At 36.0% G+C, this 20238-nt stretch overlaps 1 protein-coding gene across 2 annotated transcripts in view; it reads left to right on the forward strand.

Moving 5' to 3' along the window:
• The first annotated feature begins 1311 nt into the window (after window positions 1–1311).
• LOC140809023 (branched-chain-amino-acid aminotransferase-like protein 1) overlaps window positions 1312–20238 on the forward strand; it is a 28336-nt gene continuing 9409 nt past the window's right edge. Inside the window, exons 1-7 of one of the 2 annotated variants that reach the window (XM_073166476.1) lie at window positions 1312–1452; window positions 1527–1636; window positions 2784–2882; window positions 3425–3496; window positions 8475–8567; window positions 8833–8970; window positions 9905–9963. In XM_073166476.1, the coding sequence (XP_073022577.1) occupies window positions 1547–1636; window positions 2784–2882; window positions 3425–3496; window positions 8475–8567; window positions 8833–8970; window positions 9905–9963 (551 nt within the window). In that variant the 5' untranslated portion in view covers window positions 1312–1452; window positions 1527–1546. The remainder of the gene's footprint in view (window positions 1453–1526; window positions 1637–2783; window positions 2883–3424; window positions 3497–8474; window positions 8568–8832; window positions 8971–9904; window positions 9964–20238) is intronic. The other variant, XM_073166477.1, reaches the window with a different exon arrangement.

The raw sequence follows: 20238 nt of genomic DNA on the forward strand, positions 1-20238 counted from the left end.
TCATATTGTTTTCTACTTGGAAGACGGGCTGCGTATGACAATTAAGTCTGAGCAGCTGAGCTCAATGATAAATTTTATCAAGTCAAGCTCAAATAATTATGGCGGTGTATACACATATCTGTTAATGCAAAACACGTGATCAAGGCTCCTATAAAGGAAAAGCACTAATAATATCAAAATATGATATACATTCAAAAATTATAATTTGTCAAGAATAAGGTCAAATCAGTACCATTCTCATAATGAATGTTGTGTTTCAAGGACTTATCTTACTAACAGTTCTTCTTCTTTGAGGTATCTAACTCTTCTTAATTCTATAAATACTAAGTACTTCACATGATTTTACACACACTTATTGCTATCACAAAGCCCTATTTATATTTCACACTCTTAAGTTTTGTCTCGGTATTGACTTAAGCATCTAAAATGCTACGACATAAAAACTTTCTGCGCCATCTAAATTTCCTTTGTCTGTGCATATCCATATCATCATTCTGCTCGGCTCATATCAACGTTGCAGTTCAGTTCGATTTATTGTAAACCAGCAATATTACATTGACTCGTTACATCATCGAAAACTAAAAAATCAACTCTGATAATAATACTCATGTCTTAAAAATTAAGTTAAAATTGAAGCAAATCTTTTAAAACTTTTATTATTGTATATCTATTTAAGATAAAAGAAATTTCACAAACACCTGCAAAAAAGTAAGGGTGTCAATTCGGGTGGGTTGGGTCGGGTTGAGCAATAATAATATTAAAAAATTGCCTAACCCGAATCCGAACCAACCCGAAAACTGCCAACCTGAACCCAAATCCAAATCAACCCGATCAACCCGATTTTAAATTTTTTAAAAATAAAATTGAAAAAATAATATTTTAATTTAAACAATAATAACAAAATATCCGTCATATATATGATTTAAATTTCAAAGTTTGATTATAGAAAAATAAAATATATTTATTAAATGAAATAAACATTGTTGAAAAAATAAATAAAATATTTAAATTAATATTAAATTATGAAAATTTATGATATAAATATACAATAAATATGTTTTCAGACATATAATATATATAAAAATGTATGTAATATTTATTAATTATATATATTTTAAAAAATTTAAAATTTTCGGGTCAACTCGGTTCAACCGGGATTGACTTGCAGATTGACCCGAACTCAACCCAACACGATCACTTTTTTTGAGTCAGGTATTGGATCCAACTTGATCTGACTCGAACCCGAAAACCACATACTCAAAAATCATTTTTTTGAGTTGAACCGTATTGGACGAGTGAATCGTATTTAATTTTGTCACCCCTACCAAAAAAGCGACCGCCATTTTTTCTTCGCATTTATTTCTAAAAAGTAAATAAATATTCGTTTTTCGAGATTGTAAGGTTCCATTTCTTCTCCGTCGTGATGGTGGCAACAAATTTCTTAATTATATAGTAAGTTGCTAGTTGTACACAGATGCCTGTTCATTCAAGTCAATAAAATCCTGGATCGTATACTCGTTTTTTAGGGTACTCGGAAGAATTGAGGATGGCGGAGGAAGGAGGAGAAGTGGAGGTGATACACATGTGGTCTACGCCGAGGTCTGTCAGTACAAGCCTCATGTATTCTTTCGCTCAGGTGAATTTCATTTCAGTGTTTATTCATGCATTGATAGAACGACTGATCACAATTTAGGGATGGAATGGAAGGAGAACCTTGATTCCATGTTTATTTTTTTCTTTGCAAGGCTACATTATTATCAGTGAATGTTGTTTTGTAGGGGCATTCCTATGCCGTTTGAAGAAATTATCAGTGAATGTTGTTTCTCTTGATCAAGTGCTGCAGGGTATTGTGCGAACGGAATAGATTGCATTTGACGAGTTATCATAATTATGTGATAAACCCATGAGGGATCTCAAAGAGACATTTCATTGGCTCTTGCAATTTTTGTTCTACTATAGTTTCTCTATTTCCACGCGTGAAGCAACTAATCCTTCCAAGTTGATTGAGTGATTTTGACTATGTGTATCAATTATCAAACGGGTTGGCAAAGACAAGTAACGATTCATGGGTCCTGAAGTTCTATTGCATGATATTCCCTATTGTCATGAAACTGTGTCATACAGGCTTTGGTATGAAAAACTCACATAACTACCTTATCTAAGGATTTCCTGCATAAATACATACTATAGTGGTGAAGCACAAGATCTTGTTTAATTCTAATGTGCACTGCAGCATGGGTTATTACTTTACTTTTGATTTTAGGTAATAATAGTGATTGGTTGAAGAATTCAGTGATGAAAATTCACTTAAAATTACATTAAATTCTATTACTGGAATTTGAGTAGAGAGTCGTGGGCATCAATCACACCCTTCAAACATCTTTTGGGTTGCTTGTTGGATCTTGCGGGAATGCCATTTTAATGAAGCTCCAGTTTGGGGATGTCCTGGTTGTCTGATACTTGGTGGCTGAATTTGGGAATTGGAGAAAGGCCCCCAGAAATGTCTGAAACTTAGAGCACTGAGATGGGTTTTTAAGGGTATCATGATGAGTCCACGTGAAGCGAAGAATAAGGGATGTGGAAATGTGGGATTATTACTAGATAATGTTTGTGCTTCGATCACTAAGCTTTAAATATATAATAGGCTCCTGCTATTGTTCCTTTCAAGGCCTAACATAGTATTTTCTTTTATGTCAACTTGTGTTGTATTTTACATCCAAACTAATTTAGGTGATAACATTCCAAAATTACTTATGAGGATATTTTTTGTTTTGAGCATCCAGAGAGATGACATGGAAGTCCTTGATGAACCCCTCTATCCAAATTATTTGCGTGTGACAGGAGCGGCAAGGCCCTACAGGGAAGAACTCCTGTCAAAATCGGTAAATAAACCCTTTGATCTGAAATTATATTCAAGCCTGATACTTGCTCAACAGTATATTATATGCAACTAGCGAAGAACTGTTTTTCTGAGCTTTAAATTTGTAACAATGTGTGGTTTATGTTACATGTACTAATTGACATAGATATTGACAAATAGAGGGTGAACTTGTTTTAATTTCATCACCTACTTCACTCTTGTCCCAGTACTTACTTTTTGTGACCTAACTCACTTATATCTGCATAAATAACCTCATGGCTTAGTCGTGGGATAATTAGTGCACTGGTTGCCCTGGAATTCTGAGTGCTTCCATGGAGAGTCTCAGAGCCATATATAACAAGTTAATGGGTCACACTTGGTGCTTGTTTTCATCTCCATCCTCTTTACCCTTTGCATTTTAGTGAAATGAGTGCAAACTTCTTCAAGGGGATTTGTTATTGTTTCTTGTAAATTTTGACCAAGTAAATACATTAAATAACAAGCATTTTGTGTGTGTTAAGTTTCATTTTTAAATATCTTAATATCACTTTCTGGAATGAATAGGAATCAGATGGAAATAAGGTCGTGAAAGAGATCATTTATGGCCCTGGGAAAAAGAAGTACAGATTTTGCAAGGTAATTGTTCTTCACTCAAGAATGATTAATTTGCAAGGTGAAAAAGTAATTGTGATATTTTTTAACGCTGGTTGGTTACATGAAATTTACATCTTTAGTTGAAATCGAAAATTTGGCATTGTGACAGTCAACATCGCACTTTGCTTTATCAGCTGCAAGAAGTTGGTACTGTGACAGTTAACATTGCAGTTTTCTTTATCAGCTGTCATCGTTCCACGGATTATGTTCTTTTACTTTCTCACTTCCCGCTTTTTTCCTTGACAAGAGCAAGTAGCTAAACTACTGGAGTGTTTTTTAATCTATATCCTTGACTAATTATTTCACTTCTTTGGCTATGGATCTATTTATGAAACTTTGTTATACTTTATTTGACATTAGATAGTGATCTCACACCATTGACGTCTTTTGCTAAGATAGAAACAGTTGCAGTAGGGCCCAAATGTGAAGGAAGGTGGTTGAATAAACTTTTAATATGTAAAAAGATTTACCCATTCGAACTTTATTTTTCACCCGATACGACAGTGATCCGGCAACTCTATATTCTTAATAAAACTGAAGAGTATGACAAGTAGTTAATTAGTATAAGATAGGATAGTGCAAATAAAAGTATGCGACATATAAATAAAACAGAGAATCATATAGGTCCGAAGGTTGATTGCTTATGATTGACCCCACTCAGGAATTACGCAATCTAATCCTCATGCTAACACCTTGTAGGATTTGCTTAACATAACTTTGGTACAAGTGGCTAAACAACCACTCAAGAAATTTTACGTTTTCCTCTGACTCAGCTCAAGCACTGAGGAGTTTGCAGATAACCTTCTCTCAATGTATATTCTAAGACACTTAGAGCTTTTGAGAATCAACGAGCTCTGAAGAATTGGAGCTTTTTCCCGCATACTTTATTTCCTCCTTTCTCACTGTATGACTCTATTTGGAAAATACCAGTCCCATTCAAGATCAAGATATTCTCTTGGACAGCTTCATTGGGTAAGCTTCCGACCTCGGAGATGATTCAAAAAAGATGCCCCGGCATTGCACTATACCCCAGCTGCTGTGTTTTATGCAGAAATGAAGTTGAAACTCAAGACCACATCTTCATCCACTGTTCATTCACGATAAACTTATGGGTTAGAGCGTTGCAAGAACTTCAATTGGTTTGGGTTATACCGAGGTCAACAAAGGATTTATTACAACTGGATTTGGGACAGCTTACTGGGAAAAGAGGTAGAATTTTTTGGAAAGTCGCGGTTCTATGCGTATGCTGGACTGTTTGGTTGGAAAGAAACAGAATAATCTTTGAAGACATTGAGGAAAATACGGAAAGTTGTTGGGAAAAAATCGATTATCGTTGCAATGTTGATTGGAAACCATAAAGATTTCTCGAATGTTTCCGTTTTAGATTTAATGAGACAATGGGAATACGTGTATCACTAATCTAGTTTATCATTTTGTTGCAACGCTAAGGTACTTTTTATCAAGTTACAATAAATAAAATACTATCGTTTCCTATAAAAAAAAATTGGAGTAAATTATTGAGAGTGCTTGGCATCGTTGATTCAGTTAGATATCTTAAATTTCTTTAATGCTTTTGTCATTATACCCTTTAATTTCAATAGTCAAATTTTGATACCGGATATGAGTTCTGCAAACTTTAACTAACTGATTATACTGCATTACTGTTTGAAAATAGTTTTTTTTCTTTGTAACACTCACTCATCAAATGCTTCATCAAATGTAGTATATTCTTTGTCCGGAATGAATGATGTTTTGAAATTGAACCGCTGGCCTCATTCTTCAAACTTCAAAGATAGCCCTGAATTTATTATCGATGTTGGATTTCCGTCTGAAAAAATATATATAGAATGGAAGCTCTAGCTATTGCAGGGATGTGGTATTATATTACATTGTTAAAACTGATATTTGTTTGGGTACAATTATGCCCAGGAAGCACTTGGCAGCAACCAGAAAGGTAAAATGAAATTGAAGGAAGGAGTTATTGACGCAAATTGATTAAAAATGATATTGAAGTAGGTGTGGAGCCCTTAACTCTTAATTGTTATTACAATGCAATTTGATTAGGGTTAATTAATTAAAGCGGAAAACGAGTAAATTTTTTTTTACGATGAGCCCATAATGAGATAACCATAATTATGATACTAGAAATAGTATATAATAAAGTCTCGTCTAAACATATCACATTAGAAAATAAGCCCACACACAATCAAAATCAACTACATACAACTAAAATCTTCGGGACATGCTCCGATATATAGATACATATATACACTGGGATAAACCACTAAATTTCAACTCAGATGTGACTCTCTCCAGAAGTACCTTCTCCGGTCTCCTGATAATTTGGAGTACCTGCCATTGTCCACACACAAAGACAACAACAGCCGGGGTGAGCTAAGCTCCGTATGGAACAACCATAATATATACATGTGTCTACACAATGATATATGATATGCAATGCATGCATGTTGTGGGGATATCAGGTCAAATGCCCATCCACTGAGCATGTATCAGAACCAATCGAATCGCTATCAAATCAATGCTCGAGCTGGCACACCGACCTCAATCATGTACAAGGGATGATCATATGATAGCGTCGGCAAAGTGCATCAGATCCCAAATCTCAATCAATCAATCATCGGGGCCACAAATGACTATGTTTTAAGGGCCACATAATGCCAAACATAACATCATTCTCACAAACCCCAGAATCAAATCCAATGATATAAAGGTATCCAAGGATCATAGCTCAACGTGCATGTCATGTATCGATGTATGAATAAAATGATGTGCGTTGACAAAATATTTATGTTATACATCGATATCCAATCATGAATGTCATGTACGGCACATCAACTCAACAAATAAGGCATATAGACACATATCCTCAGTCAAATCAATCAAACATATATCATATGACACAGATACCTGTCGTATGTTACTCGGTCGCAACATACCTCAATTTTTCGTCTCTATTTAATGTAACTTTAAGATTTCATTATAGAAATGCTATCTACATAATCAACATCTTCATTTTACTCGATGAATTCAATGAAAATTAACAATTCAAGTTCCAAAAATCCTTTGAAACTTTGAAAATTTATATCAAATTGAAATCATAACATAATTCAATTCCGACTTTGAACAGTACTTTCTTGTCAGTAATTCTATCGCATATATTGAAATCAACTTCAAATACATGCTATTTCAACGATTCAAGAAATAAACGTTTCTGAATCGAGAAGAAACTTACCTCAAAAGAACGCTCTTGACACGATGATTCCAAATATATAATTTGTTTCGCGTTTTGACAACGTTTCGAAGTGGATTCGTATGCTAGAACTCGATGCTCTTGTTTTCTTTCTCGAACCTTCACAATCTTCCGGTGAAAGTCATTCTTATCACCATTAAATAGTGGTGTTCGCGCTGGGGCGGTCAAGTAATGAATCATTAAATGAGAATTATACCTGCTATTTATAGTAGAAAATGGGTTAGGTACCTCGATTCCCGTGGCACCTATTAAGTATGACAAGTCAGTTGCCTATACTATAGCTTCTGATGACTTCTAGGACACTTCAAGCCCAAGTGGTTCTGACAGATTAGACAGCCTGTATGTATCAATCATACTTGAGTGTGGTGCAATTCTCGAGGTGGCTCGGGTGGTAAGGTACCCGGGTATTTGTCTGAGGGCCCGGGCTACGGGGTGCGCCCTAGCGCGCCGAGCTCTGGCTGAAGCGGTTTTATCTTGCTGCGCTGGGGCGGTGAAGTATTTGCGCCCTAGCGCGCCGGGTTCTGTCCAACATGTGTTTCACTGCCACGCTGGGGCGGTCAAACAATGGCGCCCTAGCGCGCCATGTTCTGTCCGAAATGCTATGTTTCGAATTAGCAAAGAAGGTCAACATGAAAGTTGTAGATCTATGTCTTGGCTTTCATTTGCCACCGACGTCACTCAATTGGGATATCAGACACGAAAATTATGCTCATTCTCCCAAAATGTGTCAGTGCAAGAACTTCAATGCACACGATAAACTTCGGGATGATTTTGCCCCTATATCCAAATGGTTTTGGACAAAACTCAAAACATGAAAGTTCTAGTACTATGTATTAGCTTTTTAATGAAATTGCTTTCATTTCATTTGAACTAATACTCCGATAATTATACTGAAAACCGTAACATCTGTCACTTATATACGTCATGCACTTAATAACATCACAATGTCATAAATTATCGATAATCAAAATATGATTTACGATAATACAATACACGGTCCTTACAGTAGGCCTGTTAGAAAGAAAGATTATTGTTGAAGAGACGAGTGAAAAAAACTTGAGGGCAACTGATGAAAAATACAAATGATATTGAAGTGGGGTTCTAAGAGAGAGATTAATAGTCAAAATGAGGAATAAATTTTTGTCACTTCAAATTTGAAAAAAACAATTAAATAAAGGTCAATTGTGGTTTTTCACAATTGGGAAAATCATAGCCCATCATCCACTCTTTATATCTCATCTCTAACATGGCCCTTGCGGTGACGTTTATACATTTTAGGAGTTCTTGCTCTTGAAACTTCACTCATAAATGAATGGAGGTGTCAAAAAGGCTCAAGTGCAGATCCTTGTCCGTTGCCTGTCTCCCATTCTCTAGAAAATGGCCTCCTCTTCTAACAATTTGTGTGTTTGGCTGAGGTGGTCATCTAATAGTATGCACATCAGAACGAGATACTCACTAAAATAAATAGAATAACATCATTATATTAAATGAGTCCATTAGAAATAAATTTCTGGTTGGAATGTTGTTTCAGAGTTAAATTTTTGCAGCTAATAAGGTCATGCACAAAGCATACTGTTGGGGTGTTCGGTTAGATGGAATATGTAAAATTTGCACTAGTTTGGATTTAAGGTACAAACATGATATTAACATTTGATTTGATTACTCCTTATTTTTCTTCTCGCCTTGCAGCACATTGCTAGTCAGCGATTGCCTGGTCTACCAGCTGAGTTAATGAAGAGAGGAAAACACTTCTTATTGATAAGGAATCCGCTTGATGTGCTGGTAAATTAGATTTTTAATTGAACTCATATATTATTTTAATTTTTTATTTATCGGACCTAGCATCTGTGTGTACATTGATTACATTTATATAATTCTTCCCCACATAAAATGATAGTCACATTTCAGTTAACTCACTTACAAAGACCTTTTTTCCCCGAGACTAGCTCACTAAGATGTAATAAAATTTGCAGGAAACTGTTGGTATTTTTTCTTATCAATCACATGCATCATGATTTTATTGATTACATTTGATATGTTGTATCAGACATCCTATGACAAGGTAACTCCCCCATCACACATTGCTTTGGGGTATGAAATAATGGTCTCCATTTACAGCGAGCTCTGTAATCGAGGGGAATCTCCTTCTATCATTGATTCAGATCTGCTTCGAGAAGATCCCGAGGTTTCAAAGAATTCTCTAAAATATGAAATTGTATTTCTTACCTTTTATTTTCCTTTTCAGTTTTTGTTGTTTCTGTGCAATAAATGCAGTTCATCTTTGCTGTTATCAACTTAAATATGTCTAGGAATTATTTGGTTCATTTAAAAGGTTACATTTTTCTGCAGCATGAATGTATGTTTCGTTTCTTCTTTTCTTTATGTGTTATATCAGAATCATATTTGTATGCATATGCAGACGACTAATATCGTAATAATTATCGAAAAAACTGTATTTTATTTGTGTTTGCTATTTCTCTTCATGGAATAATGATATAATTTATTTCCTACTTTAATTGCGAGTACGTTTTGCCGACTTCTGTGTTTTTCATAATCTTTGTAAAGTTTAAACTCTGTAATTGTCTTTGTTGTATTTCATTTGATTGACGAAAGGCGAACACTGTTTGAATAGCACGTTTCTTTCTTATAATCTGCACAATAAGTTTTCATTGCACAAACTTTCATTCACTTTTTAAAGAGTAAACAAACTAAATCCTCATTAGTGAGGAAACCAGATTTGATAATGCAATAAATTGTTTTTAATTTTTCTTGGTATGATAATATTAATCTGTTTTATTCATACCAATTGCTTTCAGATATTTTATTTAGTCAAAGTCTATATAAGTTCTGAGTTGTGTGTGTTTGTGCTTTTGTTCTACATTGACGTGAAAGCCCCTGTTTGTTATGAGTTGTTGAGAGATACGCTTGTAGACTGTGTTGGGCTTTGAGAACATAAGTGATAGGCTATTCTTTATATCTAAGTAATTTCACCGCTTGAAGTTTGTTGTAGTTTGTATATTGCCAAAGACATAATTTTCGAAGTCTGTGCTTGAAATGATGTTAATTGAAAATCCTTTTGATGCGATTTGAATAATTGATCATCCTTTTTCGTTATGCAGCCTACGTTACGTGGCCTATGTGACGATCTTGGTATTCCATTTCAAGCTGAGATGCTCAAGTAAGGCAAAATAATTCCCACGTGTAATCATAACATACAACCTACATAAAACCTCCTGTCTGAAGTCTTCCTGAGAAGCTTCTTCTTATTTTACAAACTTCTGCCTTGTATTAATAATTTTAAGGAATAATATGTGCTTTGTGGTGACAGCCTAACCTTTAGTTGAGAGAAGAAAACAAGAGAGGAGAAGAGAGGCACAGAATGACAGATAGGGCACGAAATAGTTCTAGATTAATGTCACAAAGTACACATGAGAAGAAATGGAATTCTGATAAGAATTTTGAAACTATTGCGTACAGCTGGGGGCGCTGTTTAATTTTTTAGTTCCCTAATTGGATGTAGCAGTGTTACAAATGTAGCAAATACATGTGCGCCATGTCCCTGTTTAGGCCTTTAAATGTAGCATTTTGTTTCAGAGTAAGTCAAAGTGATTGATCACTATTTAGCTAATTAATGCGAGGGAAAAGAAGCCACTTCAAATAATTAAATATACTATTAAAGACTACACATGCTAAAGAAAAATTGTATCCCCAAGAATTGCTGATTGGATAGGACATTGAGGCTGTAAAAAGTCTTTGAAAGATCTTCATTTTATGAAAGAATCTTCTTCGTTTAGCTTATTTACATTTTTCAAGTTGCCTAATGGTTCTCTATTGGACTTGTGCAGTGCCTCCTTGATAACAATGTTTTTAATTTTTATTTTGGAGTCCAGACAGACCCCAAGCCACTGAGTGAGCTAAAGTTTTGTACTTTTATTTTACGATTATGTCGTTTAGAGTGTACCTTGGTTTCTTTTCTGTCCGAGATTTAATTGTCGGTGGGAGCGGTAATTGGAAACAGTGCATGCTGGTCTTATTCATGGGAGGGTGGGTGAGTATTGACAAATAGTTTTACCACAAATTACTTTGGATCACTATCCAGTTATTCTGGATACGGAAAAGTGTAAATGGGGTTCGTCTCCTTTTAGATTTGAGAATGTGTGGCTGAAGCACAAGAGTTTCAAACCATCATTTTTGTTGTGGTGGAATGCAGAATTTCAAGGATGGGAGGGGTACAAATCTGAGAACACTCAAAGCTATTAAATGCGATATTCGAAGATGGAATGAGGAGGTTTTCAGGGTGGTGGAGATGAGGGAGGCTGAAATGAGAGAAAAAATTAGAAGGTTTGATGAGTTGGAGAGTGAAGGCGGGGGTTTGAGGAGAGCAGCCGGAAGGAAGGAAGCAAATTGGGTGTCAGAAGAAATGGTGTGTCGAAGGAATCAGATGAGCAATCAAAAAGCGAAGGTCAAATGGGTCAAGGAAGGGGATCACAATGCAAAGTTCTTTCATTCTCTCTTGAAATAAACGGAAGAGTAATACTACCATCAATAAATTGGAAAGGGATGACGGGTCGGTTACCGTTGATGAGGATCAAATAGTATCAATCATAGTTAAATTTTTCGAGGAGTTGTAGAGTAAAACAAATATGAGGGAATTGGGCATAGTTATTTGAGGCGCAAGGCGCACTAAAGCGCTAGGGTGCCTTGGGGCCCGAGGCGCAAAGCGCAAGGCTAAGCGCACGCTTTATCGAAGTAAAGCGCATTTGACATAAATTTTAAAATTCAAGATATATGAAGTATTTTATACTATTTAAATTAAATACTTTCACAAAGATAACAAATAATATAAATAAAAATTCATTAACAGATAATGTAGCATAAATCATAACAAAAAAACAAACTCCAATCATCTAAAATTCATTAATAAGTCGTAAGTGCATAAGAAATAATGTGAATAAGAAATAAATGTTAATCAAAGTCATTATTCTAAATAATATAATAAAATTTGGCTTATACTAGGAAAAAAATACATCTGGAAAGCACTGATCTTGTTTTGTCTTATTAATGAATTGATTATACGGGCTGGAAAATCAGCAGAATATCATAAATAACAGTTATAATATTTTTTTTTTCTTTGACCAATTGACTAAAAATCTTAATAATAAAAGTAAGCTACAGCAAGTCAGCAACAGTAAAAGATAATAATTCTTTTCCTATTCACAGGCCACGGCAACAGTAAGATATCAATTGGAATTCTTTTCCTAATCCTAATCACGTCCGAACTCCAGAATAAATCCTATACTTAAATACTCCCAAGTTTTGAAGAAGAAAACTAGCACAGAATACATTATGATCCATAATCCATATACAATAAATCCTAAACTGTAATCCACAAAGCCAACTCTTAAATACTCACAGTTTTTGAAGAAGAAAACTAGCACAGATGATGAAGCACTCTAGCACAGAGAGGAACGAACAGAAGTTACAGAACGAGAGTTTAAGTCGAATAAGAAGGCCGCTGTGCAAACACCGAAAGAATCAGAAATAATATGAGAGGCGCTAAGGAAAAGAACGTACCATGCAGATGGTAGGGCTTTGTAAATCATCAAACAGGGCTTTTTCTTGTTATTGGGCTTTATATTTTATTTAGCTTGAGTTATATATATCGTTCACATCATATAATTAAAAGCCCACAGGCGCGCCTTCTGCAGACGCGCGCCCCTCAGGCTCGCGCTTGTTCAATGGCGTGCGCCTGGGTAATAACCCAGGCGCAACAGGTGCGCCTGGCTGCGCCTGTCGCCTAGGCGCAGCCAGGCGCTCGCCTTTCATAACACTGGAATTGGGTATTGAAAGAGTAGAGTGGTACCCCATTTATAGTGAGTTGAGTCTAGAGCTTAAGGAACCCTTCTTAGAAGACGAGGTCAAGAAGGAAATGTGAGTGTGATGGTTGTAAGGCTCTGGGACCGGATGGATTTACCTTGAGGTTTTTTCAGGATTGTTTGGATATTGTTAAATGAGATATACTGAAGGTTTTCTATGAGTTTTTTGAAGGGCGTATTATAAATGGAACTACTAATGAGACATACATCTGCTTGATCCCAAAGAAACAAGATTTGATCAAGGCTAAAGACTTTAGACCTTTTTTTTTGATAAGAAACATATTATAAATTGATTGAAAAATGGTGAGTACAAGCAGCGGATAAGAAATCCGCTAAGCCAAAGTATTTTTGTCAAAGAAATTAAAAAATCATCTACAACACCACCATCAACAGAAAACAACATTCCAATCCCTGGATAAGTCTGAGACACTGAGATGATCATAATCCGGCTGTATCTTCGACCAACTCGCAACCTTGAATTTAATTTTATCCCACACTTCGTCGACCGACTCCGACTTCTCTTCAAATATTCGTGTATTCCTTTCCAACCAAATGGACCATAATATGCAATGAACGATGGTAAACCAGAACCGCATGTTTCCTTTAATAAGAAAACTTTAAATGTTGAAGAATCTGCGCATGTTAATTTTGATGAAACTGTACTAACTGATAAGCCAACTGATCAAGTTGAGCTAGCTGATCGATTGACAGATATAAGTTTGGACGATGATGATAAAGATGAAAGTCATCACAATCAAGACATCTTCCAAACACCAGAACCAGAGATTTTAGATCAATTAAATGAGCAGGAAGTCAATGACAACAATCAGTTATTAAAGGAAACTGATAACATTCAAATACCAGCTGTTGAGACATTAACTGAAGCTGAAAATTGCACTCAGATGTCAACTGAAGAAGTTGCTGATGCAACAAATACAGAATACAGATGGAAAAAGTCACATCCACCTCATCTAGTAATAGGAAATCCATCTGATCCTGTAAGAACTCGCAAATCAAATGTTAAATTTATTTATTCACTCAGCCTTCGTCTCACAACTGGAACCAAAGAAAACTGATGAAGCTCTTGCTGATCCTAACTGGGTAAATGCTATGCAAGAAGAGCTGAATCAGTTCACTCACAATAACGTCTGGAACTTAGTTCCAAGACCAACTTCAAAAACCATTATAGGAACAAAATGGGTGTACAAGAATAAGCTAAATGAGGATGGCTCAGTTATACGCAACAAAGCTAGACTAGTAGCACAAGGATATAGGCAAGAAGAAGGAATTGACTACGATGAGACGTATGCTCCAGTTGCAAGATTGGAAGCAATCAGAATATTTCTTGCTTATGCATCTCACAAGAACTTCAAAGTTTATCAGATGGATGTGAAAAGTGCATTCCTAAATGGTCAGTTACAAGAAGAAGTATATGTCGAACAACCTCCAGGTTTTGTAAACCACAAATTTCCTGATCATGTGTACTATTTGAGCAAAGCATTATATGGTCTTAAACAAGCTCCCAGGGCTTGGTATGAAACTCTTTCAAAATTCTTAACTGATCATGACTTTTCAGTTGGATCAATTGATAAGACCTTGTTCAAATTTACTAAAAATAATCATATCTTATTAGTTCAGATTTATGTTGATGATATAATTTTTGGGTCAATTAACCCCAAATTGTGTGAAAAGTTTGCTAAGTTAATGCAGGATAAGTTTGAAATGAGTATGATGGGTGAACTGACATTCTTTCTTGGACTGCAAGTGAAGCAACTGGAAACTGACATATTCATTAGTCAAACAAAATATACAAAGGAGCTGCTAAAGAAATTTGGTATGGAATCATGTTCAGCTGCAACAACTCCCATGAGCTCATCAGTTAAATTAGACACTGACGAAGGGGGAATATCAGTAGAGGCGACATTATACAGAGGGTTAATAGGTTCACTGCTATACCTAACAGCCAGTCGCCCTGATATTGTTTTTGCTGTCTGTATGTGTGCCAGATTTCAAGCAAATCCTAAGCAATAACATTTCTCAGCTGCCAAAAGAATTCTGAGATATCTTAAGGGTACACAAAATGTTGGGTTATTGTATTCTAAAGACTCTACTTTCAATTTCGTTGGATATTCAGATGCAGATTATGCAGGATGTAAGCTTGATCGTAAAAGTACAAGTGGATCTTGTCAATTCTTAGGAGATAGACTGATCTCTTTGTTCAGCAAGAAGCAGACATCCATAGCTACCTCAACAACAGAAGCAGAATATCTTGCTGCTGGTAGCTGTTGTGCACAACTAATCTGGATTCAGCAACAACTGAAGGATTATGGAGTAACATCAACAGAATCACCCATATTTTGTGATAATACCAGCACAATTGCCATCACCTACAATCCAGTTCTTCACTCAAGGACCAAACATATAGATGTCAGGCATCACTTCATCAGGGATCATGCATTAAAAAAGGATATTCGGCTAGAATATATCTCAACTGAACAACAAGCAGCTGATATCTTCACAAAACCATTACCTGAGGCTAAGTTTTCTTATTTTCGAACTATTCTTGGTTTAATCGACTTATCTTAGAAATTTTTAGTAATATTGTTATACTAACAGAATCATATACAGAAAATAAGAACACAACAAATAGAAAATAACACTTTATTATGAATACCAACGTTCCCATTTTACAGAAGATATCATGGCATCAACTGAATCTAGCCATGCTCTAACCCAATCATTTAACTCATAAATTCGAACTCTAGCAAATGCCCTAGATTTCGAAATCTTATCAACAACATGCCACTCTTTCCACAGCAATGCCTCCAAAAGACAGTTGTCCTCCACCAAATCTCTAACATGCCTAACTTCAAAACGTTCAAGATACTTCAATGCTACTTGCCTACTGAGCACGAGTAGGAACAACATCACTGTCACTATTCATCTTCAATTCATGAATCTTCTCCCATGTTGACAACACTTTCTGCAGGACATATATCTCCATCTTTCTTTTGATATTTATTAAACGAGGGGTTGATTGCTCAGTCACATGGACATTAGTGTTGCTGCATGCATCAGAATCGGACATATTGAAATATTTTTGAACTGATATTAAAACACATGTTTTATCACTATCATCCTATTTATAGGAAAATGACGATGGAGAAGCTGAAGAGTCTCAAGTCAATTAAAGAGTATTTCACATATACCGAGGACTTTTAAGTTATCAGTTGTTCATTATCAACTGACACCAGTTTGACTGTTCTTAACAGCTGTTTAAATAGTATCAGTTTATCATCAACTTATGATAATTAGTTTCTCAACAGTTCATTTGATTACTTATCACAACTGATGTTTCTTAGTGTGTCATTACTCCATGTGTTTAAATCTCATACAGATCATTGTGTGCAGAAACAAAGAAAAACGACACATTATCAAAATAAAGATTTTATTTATCCTTAAATTTTGGAGAGAACTACATTTTCATAAATTTCTTCTACACTAGCTATCCACATCCTCATCCAAACAGCTAGAGCTGAGGAAGAAGTTTTGCAGAAGCTGTGGGAAGAAGCAATGCCATTAAGAATCTCCAGCTCCTTGCGAAGCATCAGCTCATAGAGATGGCCCCTCCTTGAAAGCATCCACCTCTACAGCAATGTTTAAGTGCCTTCGCACTTCTCTCAGCTGGGCCATCCGCCTGAAGGTGGTAACCCTCCCAGAGTTGTACAGAAGCTCCAGCTCCTGTAACTCTTCCCAATAGGGAAGACTGGCATGAAAAACCTTGTCCTCTATGGCAGCCTTTTGAGCTTCAAGCGAAAGTGGAGAGACGTTTGAACTACTTGCTCCTTCCATTATTTTTACTGATACTTGTGACTAACTTCTTTATTTATATTTATAGGCCAAGTCGGGAAAATGAAAGGACACTTTCTTAAGTGATGATTACTCTACTAAGCCTCAGGATTATTTTATTTAATCGACTTTATTTTTTTTATAACGCATCTATTTAGGGGGAATGGTGGTTTAAGAGGTTAACTGAGAAGACAGTTGTTAGTGTATTCTCAACTGAAAGGACTCAGCCTCACTAACTGATGGTTCAGTTGCTAATTCCACTAATCCTCTCATATAAGTTACCTGATTAAACTTATCATATTCCAAATCAAATGACGTGACTGTCTGCCAAATCATGATGAATTTCAGTTTATAACGTGGACACATTTTTAACCGCTCAAAATTGTACACACGTTTACAGCACACGTACACACATTTTTTTTTACTCAAAACTTTCTGGATGGACACGTGTCCGATAATTCAAACAGTCACAAACAAAAGTACTTTACCCGCTTTGATTCAGTTCGTCTTCCTTACAATCACGATTATCCTCACTTTTCAAAGGAAATCTATATTTTTCGTTTCTACAGGAAATCATTCAGCTTTCAATGGCGACTCAAACTCCTGCTCACATATTAAATGCAATGGTCATCGATTTTAACTCGGCTCTATCGATTCAAGAAGCAGATGTTAAGAATGTATTTCTAAAGCTTGAGTCGACAGGTCTCAGGATGTTCTTAGGACAATCTTCCCAGAAGATATATCTCAAAGAGGTCAATGAATTCTACAGGAAAGGATTTATCACTAATAATGACACTATATCTGTCACTATCAATGATCAGCTGCTACGTCTTTCTGAGGAATCTTTCGGAGAAATCTTTTCTTTACCAACTGAAGGTTATGTAAATTTTTCTGAAGTAAAAACTCAGGACATTGAAGAAATGCAGTCTCGATTATCTGCTGATGGACGAAAAATCAAGGTTTCCGATCCAAAGAAGGAACTGAAACCAGAAATTCAGTTGCTAGCTGATATCGTAGCAAAGGGAATATTAGCAAAAGCCGGTTCTTATGCTGCTCTTACACTCGAAAAATTCCAGGTAATGACCATAATCATGAGTGAAAAGAAAGTAAATTGGAGATATATTCTGTTTAACATCTTGAAGAATATGCTCAAGTCATCCAAACAATCATGTGGTTTTGCTATCCAAATCAGTTATCTGTTAAAACTGAAGGGTTTAGTAGCTGAAAATGCTGAAATATCATCAAAATTCAAAGTCTTTACTGCCAAAAACATCTTGCAATCAAAAGCCAAACTGGAAGTTGAGCCATCAACACAGTCAAGAAGGTCAAAACAGCAAAAAGGAAACTGATTCTCAGTGAATCAGACGTAGAGAAAACTCCTTCACCTAGGCTTGTCAAAAGACCAAGGACTAAAAGAACTAAAACAACAACAACAATGGAAGTTATCCAATCAGCTGATCAACAACCCATTCAACCATACCTTTGCAGATACTCTCACCTGATGAACCAGTTACCAAAGCCAAGACAACAGCTAAGGTTAAAGCCCCATTAACCCTTGTAAATCACCCTACCATCTTGCCTAGGGCCAGATCTAAAGGTATAATATTAAGGGAACCAGTGCAATCAACACACTCAGGAATGGATCTTATTCACACTCTTTCAACTGACAAAGGAAAAGGACAGCTAGTTGAAGAACCCCGGCCATCCAATGCCATTCAAACACACATTGACCTTGTTTGGGAACAGGTCAATGCATTTGCCACATCACAATTAAAATCTTTTGACTGTTGGAAAAGCTTCAGAACAGAAATCTTTGCCAAAGAACTGAAGCATAGATCTCAACTGAAAAAGTTCATCAAACTAGAAGCAATCGTGATGAAAGTAGTCAAAGCTGCTACAATTTCACAAGCATTAGAAAGGCAGAAATACTTCTTTGATCAGATTCGCGTCAAAAAGCTAGCAAGAATGATATCACAGCTGAAGTCCAACTACCATCCAACAAGTCCAACTGCATACAATGATAGAGCTGTGTTCACTCAACTGGACGCAGATCTTAGTAGCCTGCAAAGGGAAATAAGATTTTGGGAAGAATATCAGGAACTAGTTATTCATGAAAAACCTTTCAACTCAAATACTGAAAAAGATTTATCCTTCTCTCCACAAAAAGAACCATCTCCACAACAGTCAACTGAAAAGCCAGATCAGGAAATACCTAAATCCTCTCAGACAGAACATCAGTTATATTCTGAAGAAGAACTATCCTTGGCAAACATCGATGAAATCATTCAAGCTGTTGCCTTAGAAGCTCAGTATGACTCAGTTACTCATTCAGCTGAACAACCACATCAAGATATTAAGATATCGTCTGAAGCACCAACTGAGTCACTCGTTGATGAAACATTTATATCTGCTCAAACTGAAGTACCAACCCAAAAATCAGAAAAAGAAATAACTACAGCGAACAAAGCTCAAACTGAAGCACCAGTTCAGTCAGAAAGTTCTGCTGAACAAGTTGTTCAAACTGACGAACAAGCAAAACCATCAGACCAAGAAACTGCTGAACATGAAGAAAGTCAGTTGCTCACTAAATCAAAAGAGCAAGAACAAAGTTCAGTTAATCCTATACAGGAAGTCTCTATGCATGAACAACCCATCTCCATCATTCAGCCAGACAGACAAATATTTGATTAAAATCAACCATCATCATCTCAAATTCAAGAAAACATTCCAGCTCAGTCTACGGTTGGAACAATAGAAACTAATCAAGCATTAGTTCTTTTTGGACAATCAACGAAGCATTCAGAAACGCCCAGCCAGCAACCTCCAATTCAATCCACAGAAATGGATACTGTTCTTGAAGAAATTCAGAACATACAGTACAGTATGCAGCAGATGCTAGCTGAAATCAAGAAAATTCAACTCGAACAGCTGTCGCATACTGTCAAATTGGATTCTTCGATTGAATTTGACTCAGCAAAAACTAAACAATCTTCAAGCCAACATGGACTCTCTTAGCAGGACTGTGCAAGAAATGATGAATGGGCTAGTTAGCTCATTCTGTACAACTCAGAATGTAATCAGTCAGAGAGTTGAGCGACTGGAAACCTCTGTTTCTAATTGAATAGCATCGCTTCAAACTTCCTTCACAACTGTCGCCTCAAGTCTCTCAGCAGATGTAAAACTTCTATCCATTGACGTTCGAAAGCGGTCAGACAAAATGGAGATGTTTGACAAAAAGGGGGAAGGACAAAGCAGCTGAAGAAGATTTAATCAGAATATTTATATGATCAGATTTTATATTATCTACAAGGAATCCAGATATTATATTCTCAGATTTTATATTATCTACAAGGAATCCAGATATTATATTCTCAGATGTTATGTTATCTACAAGGAACCCAGTTATTTTATAATTCAGTTGCGTAATCTACAAAGAGCTCAGTTATTTGATCTTAAATCACTTGGTTTTGTCAAACACCATAAAGGGGGAAATTGTTGGAAACTAGATTCTGGAGTTTGACAAAACATAAATCAATCGATTAACAAAATATGAATCAACTGATGCGCACAAACGAATTCGGCAACTGAAGCAAGTTGATACAATGATATAAGGCAAACTGATCAACTGATCAGTTTCTCAACTGAAGACGTCTCGGGAAAGAACAAAGGAGACATAACAGATTACAAGAACTTCGCACTTCAATCATTACAGCATAGAACAATGTGTT

This window comes from Primulina eburnea, chromosome 13, assembly GCF_022965805.1.
Source record: "Primulina eburnea isolate SZY01 chromosome 13, ASM2296580v1, whole genome shotgun sequence".
NCBI lineage: Eukaryota > Viridiplantae > Streptophyta > Magnoliopsida > Lamiales > Gesneriaceae > Primulina > Primulina eburnea.